Here is a 12,567-nt window from a genome sequence, read left to right as displayed (position 1 = left end):
CCGATCAAAAAAGGCAGTAGGTGTCATGAATTCAGACATTGGTTTGATATTCGAAGCAGGATTTGTATCGGTTTTGGGTGTCACGGAAACCAATTTTATCGGTTTTGCTGTCAGAAACAAAACAAGAAGATAGTCGCACACAGATTTGAAATGTAAGTTAAGAAATCAAGTTTTTTATTGTTACGAATAGATTTATCTTTATTTCCATAGGAGAAAACATGACAATAAAATGAGACGAAATGTCTTAATTATTGAGTTTTGGAAAAAATGCAGATATTTAAGGAGGGAGCCTGCTTTAGAGGCTTAAAAAATCGATTTTTTTGATGTTTTTTTTTGGGAGGGAAAGAAATAATTGATTAAAGCGAAATTTCTAGGGTTTATAGTTATCACCAAAACAAATGTTACTTTATGTTGTTTAATCATATGTTCAAACTTAACTTTTCTTAGTGTGTTTAAGTTAAAATAGAAGATAATTTAATGCCAAAGATAATAAACTTTGCCACAATTCCATACGTTTAGTTTTTTTCAATCTTGCCCGCCAATTAAAAAAAATCGTAAAAATGAAAAACCGAGTCAAAGTTTTCGCTATCTGCCCAAGCGCTTATATTTGTAACTGCCAGACGCTCGGTCACTATTTCCCTTCTCGCTTCGAGAATATTTTGAACTCCCATCTATAACTTTAGGAACATATTCTTACATATATATTGTTACAAAAAGTAGTATTAAGTTGTATTTGTATTACTATATGCATCCCTGATTATGAACAATAGCTGTAGGTATATGGAATAGCATTTGTAGACATCTGGCGCCACACTGTCTGCTTGCGTCTGGCGCCGTATAGCCGTATGTTCTGGTAATTTCCAGACGCGATATTCTAGAAGGGCACGTCGGCATCAGCGAGAAATGCGTGGCTATAGCCGTATGTTCTGGTAATTTCCAGACGCGATATTCTAGAAGGACACGTCGGCATCAGCGAGACGTGCGTGGCTATATAAGCCGTGGCAGCGCCAACGTAATCAATCAGTGCTAAGAGTAAACTGCTATAGTGTAGACGAGTTGTGAAATAAAGAGTTGTTGAATTAAATTAAACAGTGTTGATTTTATTTGTCAATCCAGAGATACGAACCTAACAAAGTAAACTAGCAAGAGTAAATTCGTAACAATTGGTGTCAGAAGTGGGATTGTCAAATAATCCAAATTCAAGATGGTTAAATTCGGAGAATTGAGAATTCAGCAATTGAAAAAGGAACTGGAGGAGCGTAAATTGCCGATAAGCGGGCAAAAGGCGGATCTGCAGGCACGATTACGTGAAGCAATGGAAGCAGATGGAATTAATGTGGACGAGTTCGAATTTGATGGGCCAGAAACTTCTACAAAGGTAGAAGAAAAAGTAGAAGAACAACGAACATCATCAAGTGGAGACATGAACATGCTGTTAGTGGCTTTTAAGCAAATAATAGCTGAAAATATATCACAAATAACAGAAAATGCAGTGCAAACAGAAAATCGTCTGGCACAGCAAATAGCCGAAAATGCAAAAAATGCAGTGCAGGCAGAAAATCGTCTGGCACAGCAAATAACGCAAATAGCTGAAAATACATCACAGTTAGAGTCTCGCCTTACACAACAAATAACTGAAAATAATACGCAGTTAGAAAAGCGTTTGGTACAACAGATTACAGAAAATAATACACAAGTGCAAGAGAAATTTTCAAAATTTGAAGACGAATTAAGCACAATAAAAAAATGACGAAGAAAATTTAAGATCAGAATTTCTTCAACTGAATAATCGTGTGCGAGAACTGCAACTACATGGCCCTGCACCATCAACAAATAATCAAAGATTGAAGGCACCCACATTCGATGGAAGTATTCCATTTCAAATTTTCAAACTTCAGTTTGAAAAGACAGCAATGGCCAATAACTGGAATGCAGCGGACAAAGTGGCGTCCTTGTTTGTATCATTGAAAGGGCCTGCGGCAGAAATCCTTCAGACTATTCCAGACTGTGAACGGGACAACTATGAGGCATTGATGAGTGCGATAGAAAGACGTTATGGTAGTGAGCACCGGAAACAAATATACCAGATCGAGCTGCAAAATAGGGGTCAGAAGATGAACGAGTCATTGCAAGAGTTCGCAACTGAAATCGAACGACTGGCTCATTTGGCAAATGCAGATGCACCTGTGGATTACATTGAGAGGGTAAAAATTCAATGTTTCATAAATGGAATCCGTGATGTGGACACCAAACGCGCCACATATGCATTGCCAAAAAGAACGTTTGCTGAAACGGTTTCGCACGCCCTCACACAGGAAACAGCTTCCCTACTAAGTAAACCAGCACACAAAGTACAAAGGGTTGAAATGGAACAACCGGCGCTGATGGAAGAAATATTGAAGACTCTGAAGACAATTGCTGCACCGCGAGTAAATACAACAGGAAGATGTTTCAACTGTGGAAAAGCGGGTCACTTTGCCCGAAATTGCAATATAAAAGTAAACCCATCAAAACGGAAACAACCAACAGATAACGAGGACGGAGCATCCACATCTCACAAGTCGTTAAACTAAAACGGAACAGTTCAAAGGGGCGTGAGCTGGTTCCCACAACTATTTGCCCCGCCATCTCGATATCACAAATAGGTCGCCATGACAACAATCTTACTATCAACGGCATCGTAAATGGACGACTGTCAACGCTTACTTTGGATACTGGTGCCACACATTCAATTATCCGACCGGATGTGGTAAGAGGAACGGTTGAACCATTAGTCGGTTGCAAGCTTCGAACGGCCACCGGGGAGGAAGCAGCTGTCGCGGGAAAAGTGTTTTGCAAAGTGATGATTGGTACCCTGGAAGTTAATCACACCTTCATCGTAGCAGAAATCACGGATGAAATTATAATGGGAGTAGATTTCATGATTGATCACGGGGTTACTTTGGATTTAAACAAGCAAATGCTATTTTGCCAGAACATGGAGATGCCTATAAACACCGGATATGTGACCAACGTTGAAAGTAAGAGGGTGATTGTTGATGATAATCAGAGTATTCCACCAAAATCTGAGGCGATTGTATGGGCTAAAGTGAATGGAGGAGGTGGGACTGAAGAGTTGTGGATTGTGGAACCAACAAAAATAGATACACCCATATTGGTAGGAAGAACGCTTGTGAAAACTAGAGAAGACGCCACCATTCCGGTGAGAGTAGTGAATGAATTCAACACGCCTATAAGGCTGAAGAAAGGAGCAGTAATTGGACAGTGCCAGAATATAAGTGCAATAGCACGATGCGAACAGTCACAACAGAAGCCTACTATTGAGCCACAGCAGATAAGTCCTACACTCCTAAATAATTTGCTGAACGAACTGCATGGAAATGAAAAATTAAAAGCAGAAAAACTATTAGAAAAATACGCATCCATATTTGCAAACGAAGGAAACACAGGAAGAACCGGCATTGTCAAACATCGCATAAATACTGGAGACGCTAAACCAATCCGACAAGCTCCGCGTAGGGTTCCACTAGCAAAACGTGAGGATGCTAACAAAATTATTGAAGACATGCACAAAAACGGTGTAATCGAACCTTCAATAAGTCCATGGAGCTCACCTATCGTCTTAGTTAAAAAGAAAGATGGTAGCACCCGTTTCTGCGTAGATTATAGGAAGTTGAATGATGTCACAAAGAAAGACAGTTATCCTCTACCGAGAATCGACGATACATTAGACACCTTGTCTGGAGCGAAATGGTTTTCTACATTAGATCTACAAAGTGGATATTGGCAAGTCGAGATTGATGAATGTGACCGTGAAAAGACCGCTTTCAGTATGGGCGACGGGTTATGGGAATTCTCTGTGATGCCATTTGGGTTATGTAATGCGCCTGCAACGTTCGAGCGACTGATGGAACATGTGTTAAAAGGACTCAACTGGAAGACATGTTTAGTGTATCTTGATGACATTATCATCATGGGAAAAAGTTTTGATGATCATCTGAAAAATCTAGAGGAAGTCTTTCAGCGAATAGCAGCAGCCGGATTACGCTTGAATCCCAAAAAGTGTTCATTATGGAAGAAGCAGGTCACATATCTCGGACATAAAGTGTCAACTGAGGGAATTCACACCGAGGAAGGAAAAATAAAAGCAGTGAAAGATTGGCCTCGACCCACCAACATTCATGAACTCCGCAGCTTCCTCGGCTTATGCACGTATTACCGCCGTTTCGTACCTGGATTTGCGAACGTGGCTAGAAGTTTACATGATTTAACAAAGAAGAATCGCCCGTTTGTATGGCAGTTGGAACAAGAAAAAGCATTTGAGCAGCTGAAAGAACTACTTTGTACGGCGCCGATGTTAGCTTATCCAATACCTGGAAAGAAATTCATCCTGGATACAGATGCGAGCGCTTATGGAATTGGAGGTGTCCTGTCTCAGCTCATCGACGGACAAGAAAGAGTAATTGGGTATTACAGCAGAGTGCTCGGGAAACCAGAGAAAAACTACTGTGTGACGCGAAAAGAACTACTAGCTGTGGTGGAATGTGTAAAACATTTCCACAAGTATTTGTATGGACAACGATTCTTGCTGAGGACTGATCATGCAGCATTAAAATGGTTATTACAGTTTAAGAATCCGGAAGGCCAAATTGCACGATGGATCGAAAGATTACAGAATTACGACTTCGAAACGGAACATCGAAAGGGGATTCACCACAAAAATGCGGATGCATTATCACGTCGCCCTTGTCCACTGGAATGTAAACATTGCTCCAAATCAGAGGGAAAAGAAGATATAATCGACGTGCGATTACTGAATATAGAACCTGAAGATGATTGGACTCCTCATCGCATCAGAATCAATCAGCTGAAGGACCCTGATCTTGCAAAGCTGGTAATGGCCAAAGAAAATGGGGTACGACCACCAAAGGAACAAATAAGTAACGAGAGTCCAACGGCAAAAGCATATTGGGCCCAATGGAACAGCATAAACCTCGTTAATGGATACCTTCATCGTACCTGGGAAAGTGAAGATGGCAAACAGTCTCGTCTTCTGATCATAGTACCGAAGTCCATGATCCCAAAAGTATTGAAAGAATATCACAATGGACCTAGTGGAGGGCACCTTGGAATTACAAAAACTATAGAGAAGATTAAACAACGGTTCTACTGGATCGGTTGTCGAGATTCCATAGCAGAATGGATAAGTAATTGCGTAGAGTGCATGGCAGCTAAAGGTCCTAAAGCCAAAAGTCGCGGTAGGCTACAACAGTACAACGTGGGATCACCATTTGAACGAGTCGCAATGGATGTTGCAGGTCCATTCCCAACCAGTACGGCCGGAAACAAATATCTACTGGTTGTCATGGACTATTTCAGTAAATGGCCAGAAGTATATGCCTTACCAAACCAAGAAGCGAAGACAGTAGCCGAAGCGTTTGTAGAAAATTGGATAACAAGGTTCGGAGTGCCCGTCGAATTACACTCAGATCAAGGCAGGAATTTCGAATCTTCCATTTTCCAAGAAGTCTGTACATTATTGGGCATCCACAAGACACGGACAACAGCGTTACATCCACAATCAGATGGAATGGTGGAGAGATTCAACCGAACGCTCGAAGAACATCTGCGGAAAATCGTTGATAAAGATCAACGGAATTGGGACAAGTGCATCCAGATGTTCCTGCTGGCGTATCGTTCAGCGAAGCACGAGACAACTGGTTACACGCCAGCAAAGATTATTTTCGGATCTGATCTGCGACTCCCTGCTGATCTTAAGTTTGGAACGAATCCTACAGCTGTAAGAAATGATGGAGATTATTGTTCTGCCTTAAAGGAAGAAATGAATGAATTGCATCTAATGGTAAGACAGCATACGCATCTGATGAGCAATAAGATGAAGGACCGGTTCGATCAAGCGGCAAATTCAAAAGGTTTTGAAGAAGGTGATCTGGTCCTGTTGTACAATCCACTTCGAAAGAAAGGCTTGTCCCCGAAATTGCAGACAGCCTGGGAAGGACCCTATATGGTGATGAAACGACTTAATGACGTGGTATACCGCATACAAAGAAATGGGAAAGCACGATGTAAAATGAAAGTAGTACATTTGGAGAGGCTCGCTCCATTTGGTTCAAGAGGATTTGTGCCTAATCGGGACGATTAGGCTTTAGTGGAGGGCAGTGTTACAAAAAGTAGTATTAAGTTGTATTTGTATTACTATATGCATCCCTGATTATGAACAATAGCTGTAGGTATATGGAATAGCATTTGTAGACATCTGGCGCCACACTGTCTGCTTGCGTCTGGCGCCGTATAGCCGTATGTTCTGGTAATTTCCAGACGCGATATTCTAGAAGGACACGTCGGCATCAGCGAGAAATGCGTGGCTATAGCCGTATGTTCTGGTAATTTCCAGACGCGATATTCTAGAAGGACACGTCGGCATCAGCGAGACGTGCGTGGCTATATAAGCCGTGGCAGCGCCAACGTAATCAATCAGTGCTAAGAGTAAACTGCTATAGTGTAGACGAGTTGTGAAATAAAGAGTTGTTGAATTAAATTAAACAGTGTTGATTTTATTTGTCAATCCAGAGATACGAACCTAACAAAGTAAACTAGCAAGAGTAAATTCGTAACAATATTTTTTAAAGAGATGAATTGTTTCTTTATTCATCTTTATTCATTCGATAAATATCATCTCTTAAAATCTTTCTTTAATTCGGAACTCATTAAAAACTTGAATAGGATTGCTTCCAAATGTATGCATTTGCAAGCTTTGTCACATTAGTAAACAGCTGGTTCGAATATTGGTTTGGCGTATGTTCGAAAAGTCGAAAATCCAATCAGATTCTGTGACACCATTGATAATCAGAATTGGTTTGCAATTCTGACAGCTAAGCAATTCTGTCTTGGATTCCACAACACACCTGAATACCTTAAAAAAAATCGTAATTCTGTTGAGGCAAAAGAATTTAGACCTATTTCCTTACTATCGAACATTGGTAAGATACTTGAAAAAATAATTCATTCCAAAATTCTTGATTTGCACTCAGAAAAGTTTATTCCGTCTTATCAGTTTGGTTTCCAAAAAGCACATTCCACGCAACATGCACTTTTTAAGTTCTCCAATGATGTATTGGTAAATTTAAGGAATAAACTTTGTACTGTGGCAGTATCATTAGATATCGAAAAAGCATTCGATAGTGTTTATCATAGAGGGCTTATTTTTAAGCTTGTTCAGATTGGTTTCGATCATGGTATTATTAAGGTTATTTCAAGTTTTTTGTCAGATAGGAAATTTTTTGTGCTTATTAATGATTGTTCCTCGGATCTTGGAGTTTGCAATTGTGGAGTTCCACAAGGCTCTATTCTAACTCCCTTGCTTTAGAATATTTTTATGTTTTATTTTCCACATAGTCACAATAATTCATTAAGTATTCTGTATGCTGATGATTCTTTACACGCTCATAACAAATTCCCTACCTTGGCATTGCGAATGGTAGAGAATCATCTAGAACAAATTAATAATTTCTACAAATATTGGGGGATTAAGATAAATGAGGCCAAGACTGTACCTATCTGCATTAGAAATGCTTCAGGTAAAGGACATAGAGGGGTTGTAAAGGAGAGTAGAGACCTGATTCTAAATCTTAATGGTCATAATATTCGTTTTCAGAATCAAATGAAATATCTTGGAGTAACCTTCACCAACTTATTTAAATTCAATTTTCATGCTAACGACATGGTGAAAAAATGTAATAACCGTTTTCATGCCTTATCAATGATAATGAAAAATACAAGTTTAAGCACAAGAACCAAAATTTTGATTTATAAAGTGGCTCTCCGTCCAGTCTTAATGTACGCTTGCCGATTTGGTTTCATTTTTCGCCTTCTTTGATGAAAAAAATTGAAATATTTGAACGTAAAATTATAAGATTTTGTTTAAACAAAAACTTCATTCACTTTAAAAAGAGATACTCAAATAAATATATCTATTCAAATTCTAAAGTACTCCTTTTTATTAAATGCAATAAGAGCAATATTAAGGTTTTTCGACCATGTTCGGAACTGTGACAATCTATTGATTTCTGATGGCATCTTGTCGCAGTCGAGTCATACTTGGGTCAACAGCAAGTATTTGTCTCCACTTGGTATTAGTAAAGAAAATATAATAAATGAAGTTAATCATCCAGAAGCTTTCTGCTCAAACTTTTATGTAAAATCAACACCTGGTTCGCACAGGGGCTAGTTTAAGCATAAGCTTTATTTGCTATTATAGCTTGGAAGATTTCTTTTTTAATTAGTTTTAAGTTAGTTTTAAGACTGAGTCGTAGCCCTCAGAATACATTTAAAAATCTCGGGAGCAAGCATTTATTGTATTTTTTTCCTTTAGATTAAGATCTGTTTTCGGAAACTTTTGTTTAAGATAAAATTAAGTTATAACTTTCTACTTTTGTAAATAATTTGTATTTTTGTTTCTTTTTGGCCTCAATAAATAAATTTGAATTTGAATCGAAATAAGGAAAGCATTTGAGCACAGGGAGTAGTGTTTAGCAATATTTCTAGATGCAGCTCAGGCCTTTGATAAGGTGTGGCAAGAAGGCCTTTTATATAAGATTAAATTCTACAATTAGAATTATATAAAACATTTAAATAATATAAAATTTATAGTGAAAGTAGGTGATTTCATATCTGATGAACGACAGATAAGGGCTGGTGTACCACACGGCAGTGTTTTAGGCCCAACTCTATACGTCATATTTACAGCAGATCTTCCAACAGCTAATAATGTATTAACATCAACTTTTGCGGACTACACATCTATAGTGAGCCGTAACAAATGCCACATTTTAGCATCAGGAATCACCAAAATTGTGTGGCTAATGCGTTGCTACATTCCTGTGATCAAACATGCCTTAAAAGAAGATCAACAAAACAGCTCAATCACTTGCTTGAGCCTGTCTAGTTTTTAAATAGATTTAAGATTTTATAACTTATTTTTAGGCTTTAAGAAAAGCAGATTCAATAAATAAAATAATATTAAAAAAAAAAAAATTTTGGTCGGCTTTAGTATACCATCCCACGATTTCAGGGTTATAAGTGGTATGGTTGGATAGAGCTGCTGCTCCAGATTACGAAAATATATAATTGTTGACGCCGCAAACGTATAGTTTTCGAGATATTTGCATTTAAAGTTGAAAATTTTGCAAATTTTATCTTGCAATTTCTCGATTTCTAGTAATTATTTATGCATTTATACTTCATATTTTATTATTAACTTTAAATGCAAATATCTCGAAAACTATAAGTTTGCGGCGGCAACAATTATATATTTTCTTAATCGGGAGCACCAGCCCTATCCAACCATATCAGTTTTAACCCTGAAATCGTGGGATGGTATACTAAAGTTTCCCCAAATTTTTTTATACACTGCTAGAGCGCAGTAAAAGAAGCATAAAAGAAAGCCATTGTACGTAATAAGAGTTAGCGTTTTAATTAAAATGTCATTAGATGATTTTAATGGGAATTTCTTATCTAACACAATTGTAATTAAGAAGTAAAGCATGGAAGTCAGCGGTCTTAGTTTACTATACTTAAAAGGCTCTTCAGCATATCATTTGGAGACTGGGAGGCAAGTTCTCATTCCGAAATTAAGCTTGTTAAGTTAATGGGTTGATATAGAGAATGTTCTCCAAATTAAGGATATACATCTGCCGGTAAGTCATGTCCCACTTACATACAACTTTGTTCTATTTGCTTGACAATTTATAAAGAAGGAAGAAAATCCGGGTCCGCTCCGGTTACGCAGAGCCGACATGTGGGAACGGGAAAAGGGTATGTCAGAGTATTATATGTATTCAAACACTAGATTCACTGCACTATCTTAAATAGAACCTTCCATAAAAGTTCAATTAAACATCAAATCAAAGTCGATTTCTTATGGTAGCAAGAAGTTTTTTATCTTTTAGAATGGAAGTATCAGGAAAGTCGGTTGCGCTACATAAGAAATGATGTTATAAAAATGACCGCCTTCGAGTTTATCTCGTTTAATCTGCAAATGGCACAAGATTATTTTTCCAATTTAAATCCATTATTCTTCTTCCTTACGTGCGTAGAAACCGATTACGCAGTTATAGCCGAGTTAACAACAGTGCGCCAGTCGTTTTTTCTTTCCGCAATGTGGCGCCAATTAGAGAATCCAAGCGAAGCCAGGTCCTTATCCACCTGGTATAATATACTTTTAGAGCTGGAGTGTTTTCGTCCCTTCGGGCGACATGACCTAGGCAGCAAAGCCGCTATCTTTTAGTTCGGTGAACTATGTCAATGTCGTCGTATATCTCATACGGCTCATCGTTCCTTCGAATGCGATATTCGCCGTGGCCGATGCGCAAAGGGCCATAAATCTTCCGCAGAACTTTTCTGTCGACTCATCAAATGTTGTCATCGTCCATGTCTCTTTACTATTAAAAGTAATGCTACACAAGAGAGCTATGCAAATGTGGTGAAAGGCAACACAGCAGAAATGCAACTCTCACAAAACCAACCAAATGAAAGCGTAGAAACTATGATTTTCAACCTTACCCAATGTATGACACAATTTATGTCTACAACACAAAATGTGATTCAAGAGATAATCAAATCACAAAACCAAATGTTGCCAATTTTTTTAAGTAAAAAATGTATGTGGAATGCTAACGGAGTTAACCAACATAAATTGGAGCTTATTAGATTTCTTGATGAAAATAGTACAGATATTATGCTTTGGTCAGAAACTCATCCTACGAATAAAAAAAAATTATTTATACTGGGATTTAGAACCCATAAAAAATCGCCGCGGCCCACAAAATACAAGATTTGACTGATTTTGCTGTAACAAAAAATAAAGATAAATCGAACATAACAGCCGTTCTCTTTCCTGTACTAATAAAGTTATGTGAACAACCCATATTAAAACTAATTGGCTAAAATATAAAACAAACACAGGAGGAGATATTGACGAAAGCATAAGAGAATTCAATAATATAATAACTAACGCAGTTGTATTACCAACACCAAACAGAAACTATAAGCTGCTTGGTCCCATAAATATCACTAATTGAGAAATAGAAAATCATGTAAAATCGCTCCCCTTCCACTCAGCTTCAAATGAAATCTGCTGTACGTAAATTAAAAAAGCACCTAAAAGCAAAGAAACACTGAAATGAGTATAAGGAAGCTGTGTCTAAATTCAAGTAAGCAAAATCCCTTTGGAAAAACCAAAAGTCTATGAAGCCACCAACATAATTTACGAGACTTGGGTGGAAATTGGGCTCGAAGTGAATAGGAAAGGGCTAGTTGTTTTGCAAATCACCTAGATAGAAAAGGTGTTTTCGTCCATTCGGGCGACAAGACCCAGCGCAGCCGCTGTCTTTTAATTCGCTGAACTATGTCAATGTCGTCATATATCTCATACTGCTCATCGTTCCATCGAATGCGATATTTGCCGTGGCCAACGCGCAAAGGACCATAAATCTTTCGCAGAACTTTTCTCTCGAAAACTCGCAACGTCGACTCATCAGTTGACATCGTCCAAGCATTTGCACCATATAGCAGGACGGGAATTATGAGTGGCTTATAGAGTTTGGTTGTTGTTTGTCGAGAGAGGACTTTGCTTCTCAATTGCCCATATCAATATCATCGGCTTACGCCAGCAGTTGTATACTCTTATAGAAGATGGTACCTTCTCTATTTAGTTCTGCAGCTCGAACTATTTTCTCCAGAAGCAGGTTGAAGAAGTCGCACGATAGGGAATCGCCTTGTCTGAAACCTCACTCGGCTTGGAGAGGTCCTCAACGTCAGCTTGCACAGCCGTATTAGTTTTGCAGGGATACCAAATACAGACATCGTGGCATAAAGGCAGCTCCTTTTCGTACTGTCGAAAGCAGCTTTGAAATCGACGAAGAGGTGGTGTGTGTAGATTTTCCTTTCACGGGTTTTTTCCAAGATTTGGCATAGGGTGAATATCCGGTCGGTTGTTGATTTGCCAGTTCTAAAGGTCCAATCAGTTTGTTGACGGTGGGCTTTAATCTTTCACACAATACGCTCGATAGAACCTTATTTGCCATTGGTGCAGATTGTAGGGTCTCTTTTTTTATTATTGGGCAGAGCACACTTAATTTCCAATCGTTGGGCATGCTTTCGTCTGACCATATTTTACAAAGAAGCTGATGCATGCTCCTTATCAGTTCCTTGCCGCTGTGTTTGAATAGCTCGGCCGGTAATCCATCGGCCCCCACCGCTTTGTTGTTCTTCAGGCGAGTAGTTGCTATTCGAACTTCTTTATGGTCGGGCAATGGAACGTCTGCTCCATAGTCTTCGATTGGGGAATTGGGTTCGCCTTCTCCTGGTGTTATGTGTTCACTGCCATTCAGCAGGCTGGAGAAGTGTTCCCTCCATAATTTAAGTATGCTCTGGGCATCGGTAACTAGATCACCTTTGGGGGTTCTACAAGAGTATGCTCCGGTCTTGAAACCTTCTGTAAGCCGCCGCATTTTTTCGTAGAATTTTCGAGCATTACCCCTGTCGGCC

The 12,567-nt window shown here is 38.8% G+C and overlaps 1 protein-coding gene across 8 annotated transcripts in view; it reads left to right on the top strand.

Annotated features, from left to right (window-relative positions):
- Positions 1-6,287, top strand: part of LOC125779268 (uncharacterized) — a 465,548-nt gene extending 459,261 nt beyond the window's left edge. For 7 of the 8 annotated variants that reach the window (XM_049460331.1, XM_049460333.1, XM_049460332.1 and 4 more), the window contains one exon: positions 5,461-6,267. In XM_049460331.1, the coding sequence (XP_049316288.1) occupies positions 5,461-6,163 (703 nt within the window). In that variant the 3' untranslated portion in view covers positions 6,164-6,267. Of the gene's footprint in view, positions 1-5,460 lie in introns of all 8 variants that reach the window. The other variant, XM_049460329.1, reaches the window with a different exon arrangement.
- Positions 6,288-12,567: the final 6,280 nt, after the last annotated feature.

The sequence above is a fragment of the Bactrocera dorsalis genome, chromosome 6, assembly GCF_023373825.1.
Source record: "Bactrocera dorsalis isolate Fly_Bdor chromosome 6, ASM2337382v1, whole genome shotgun sequence".
In the NCBI taxonomy this organism is placed as follows: domain Eukaryota; kingdom Metazoa; phylum Arthropoda; class Insecta; order Diptera; family Tephritidae; genus Bactrocera; species Bactrocera dorsalis.
Note: the sequence above shows the minus strand (reverse complement) of the source record. Positions and strands in the feature narration are given on the sequence as shown.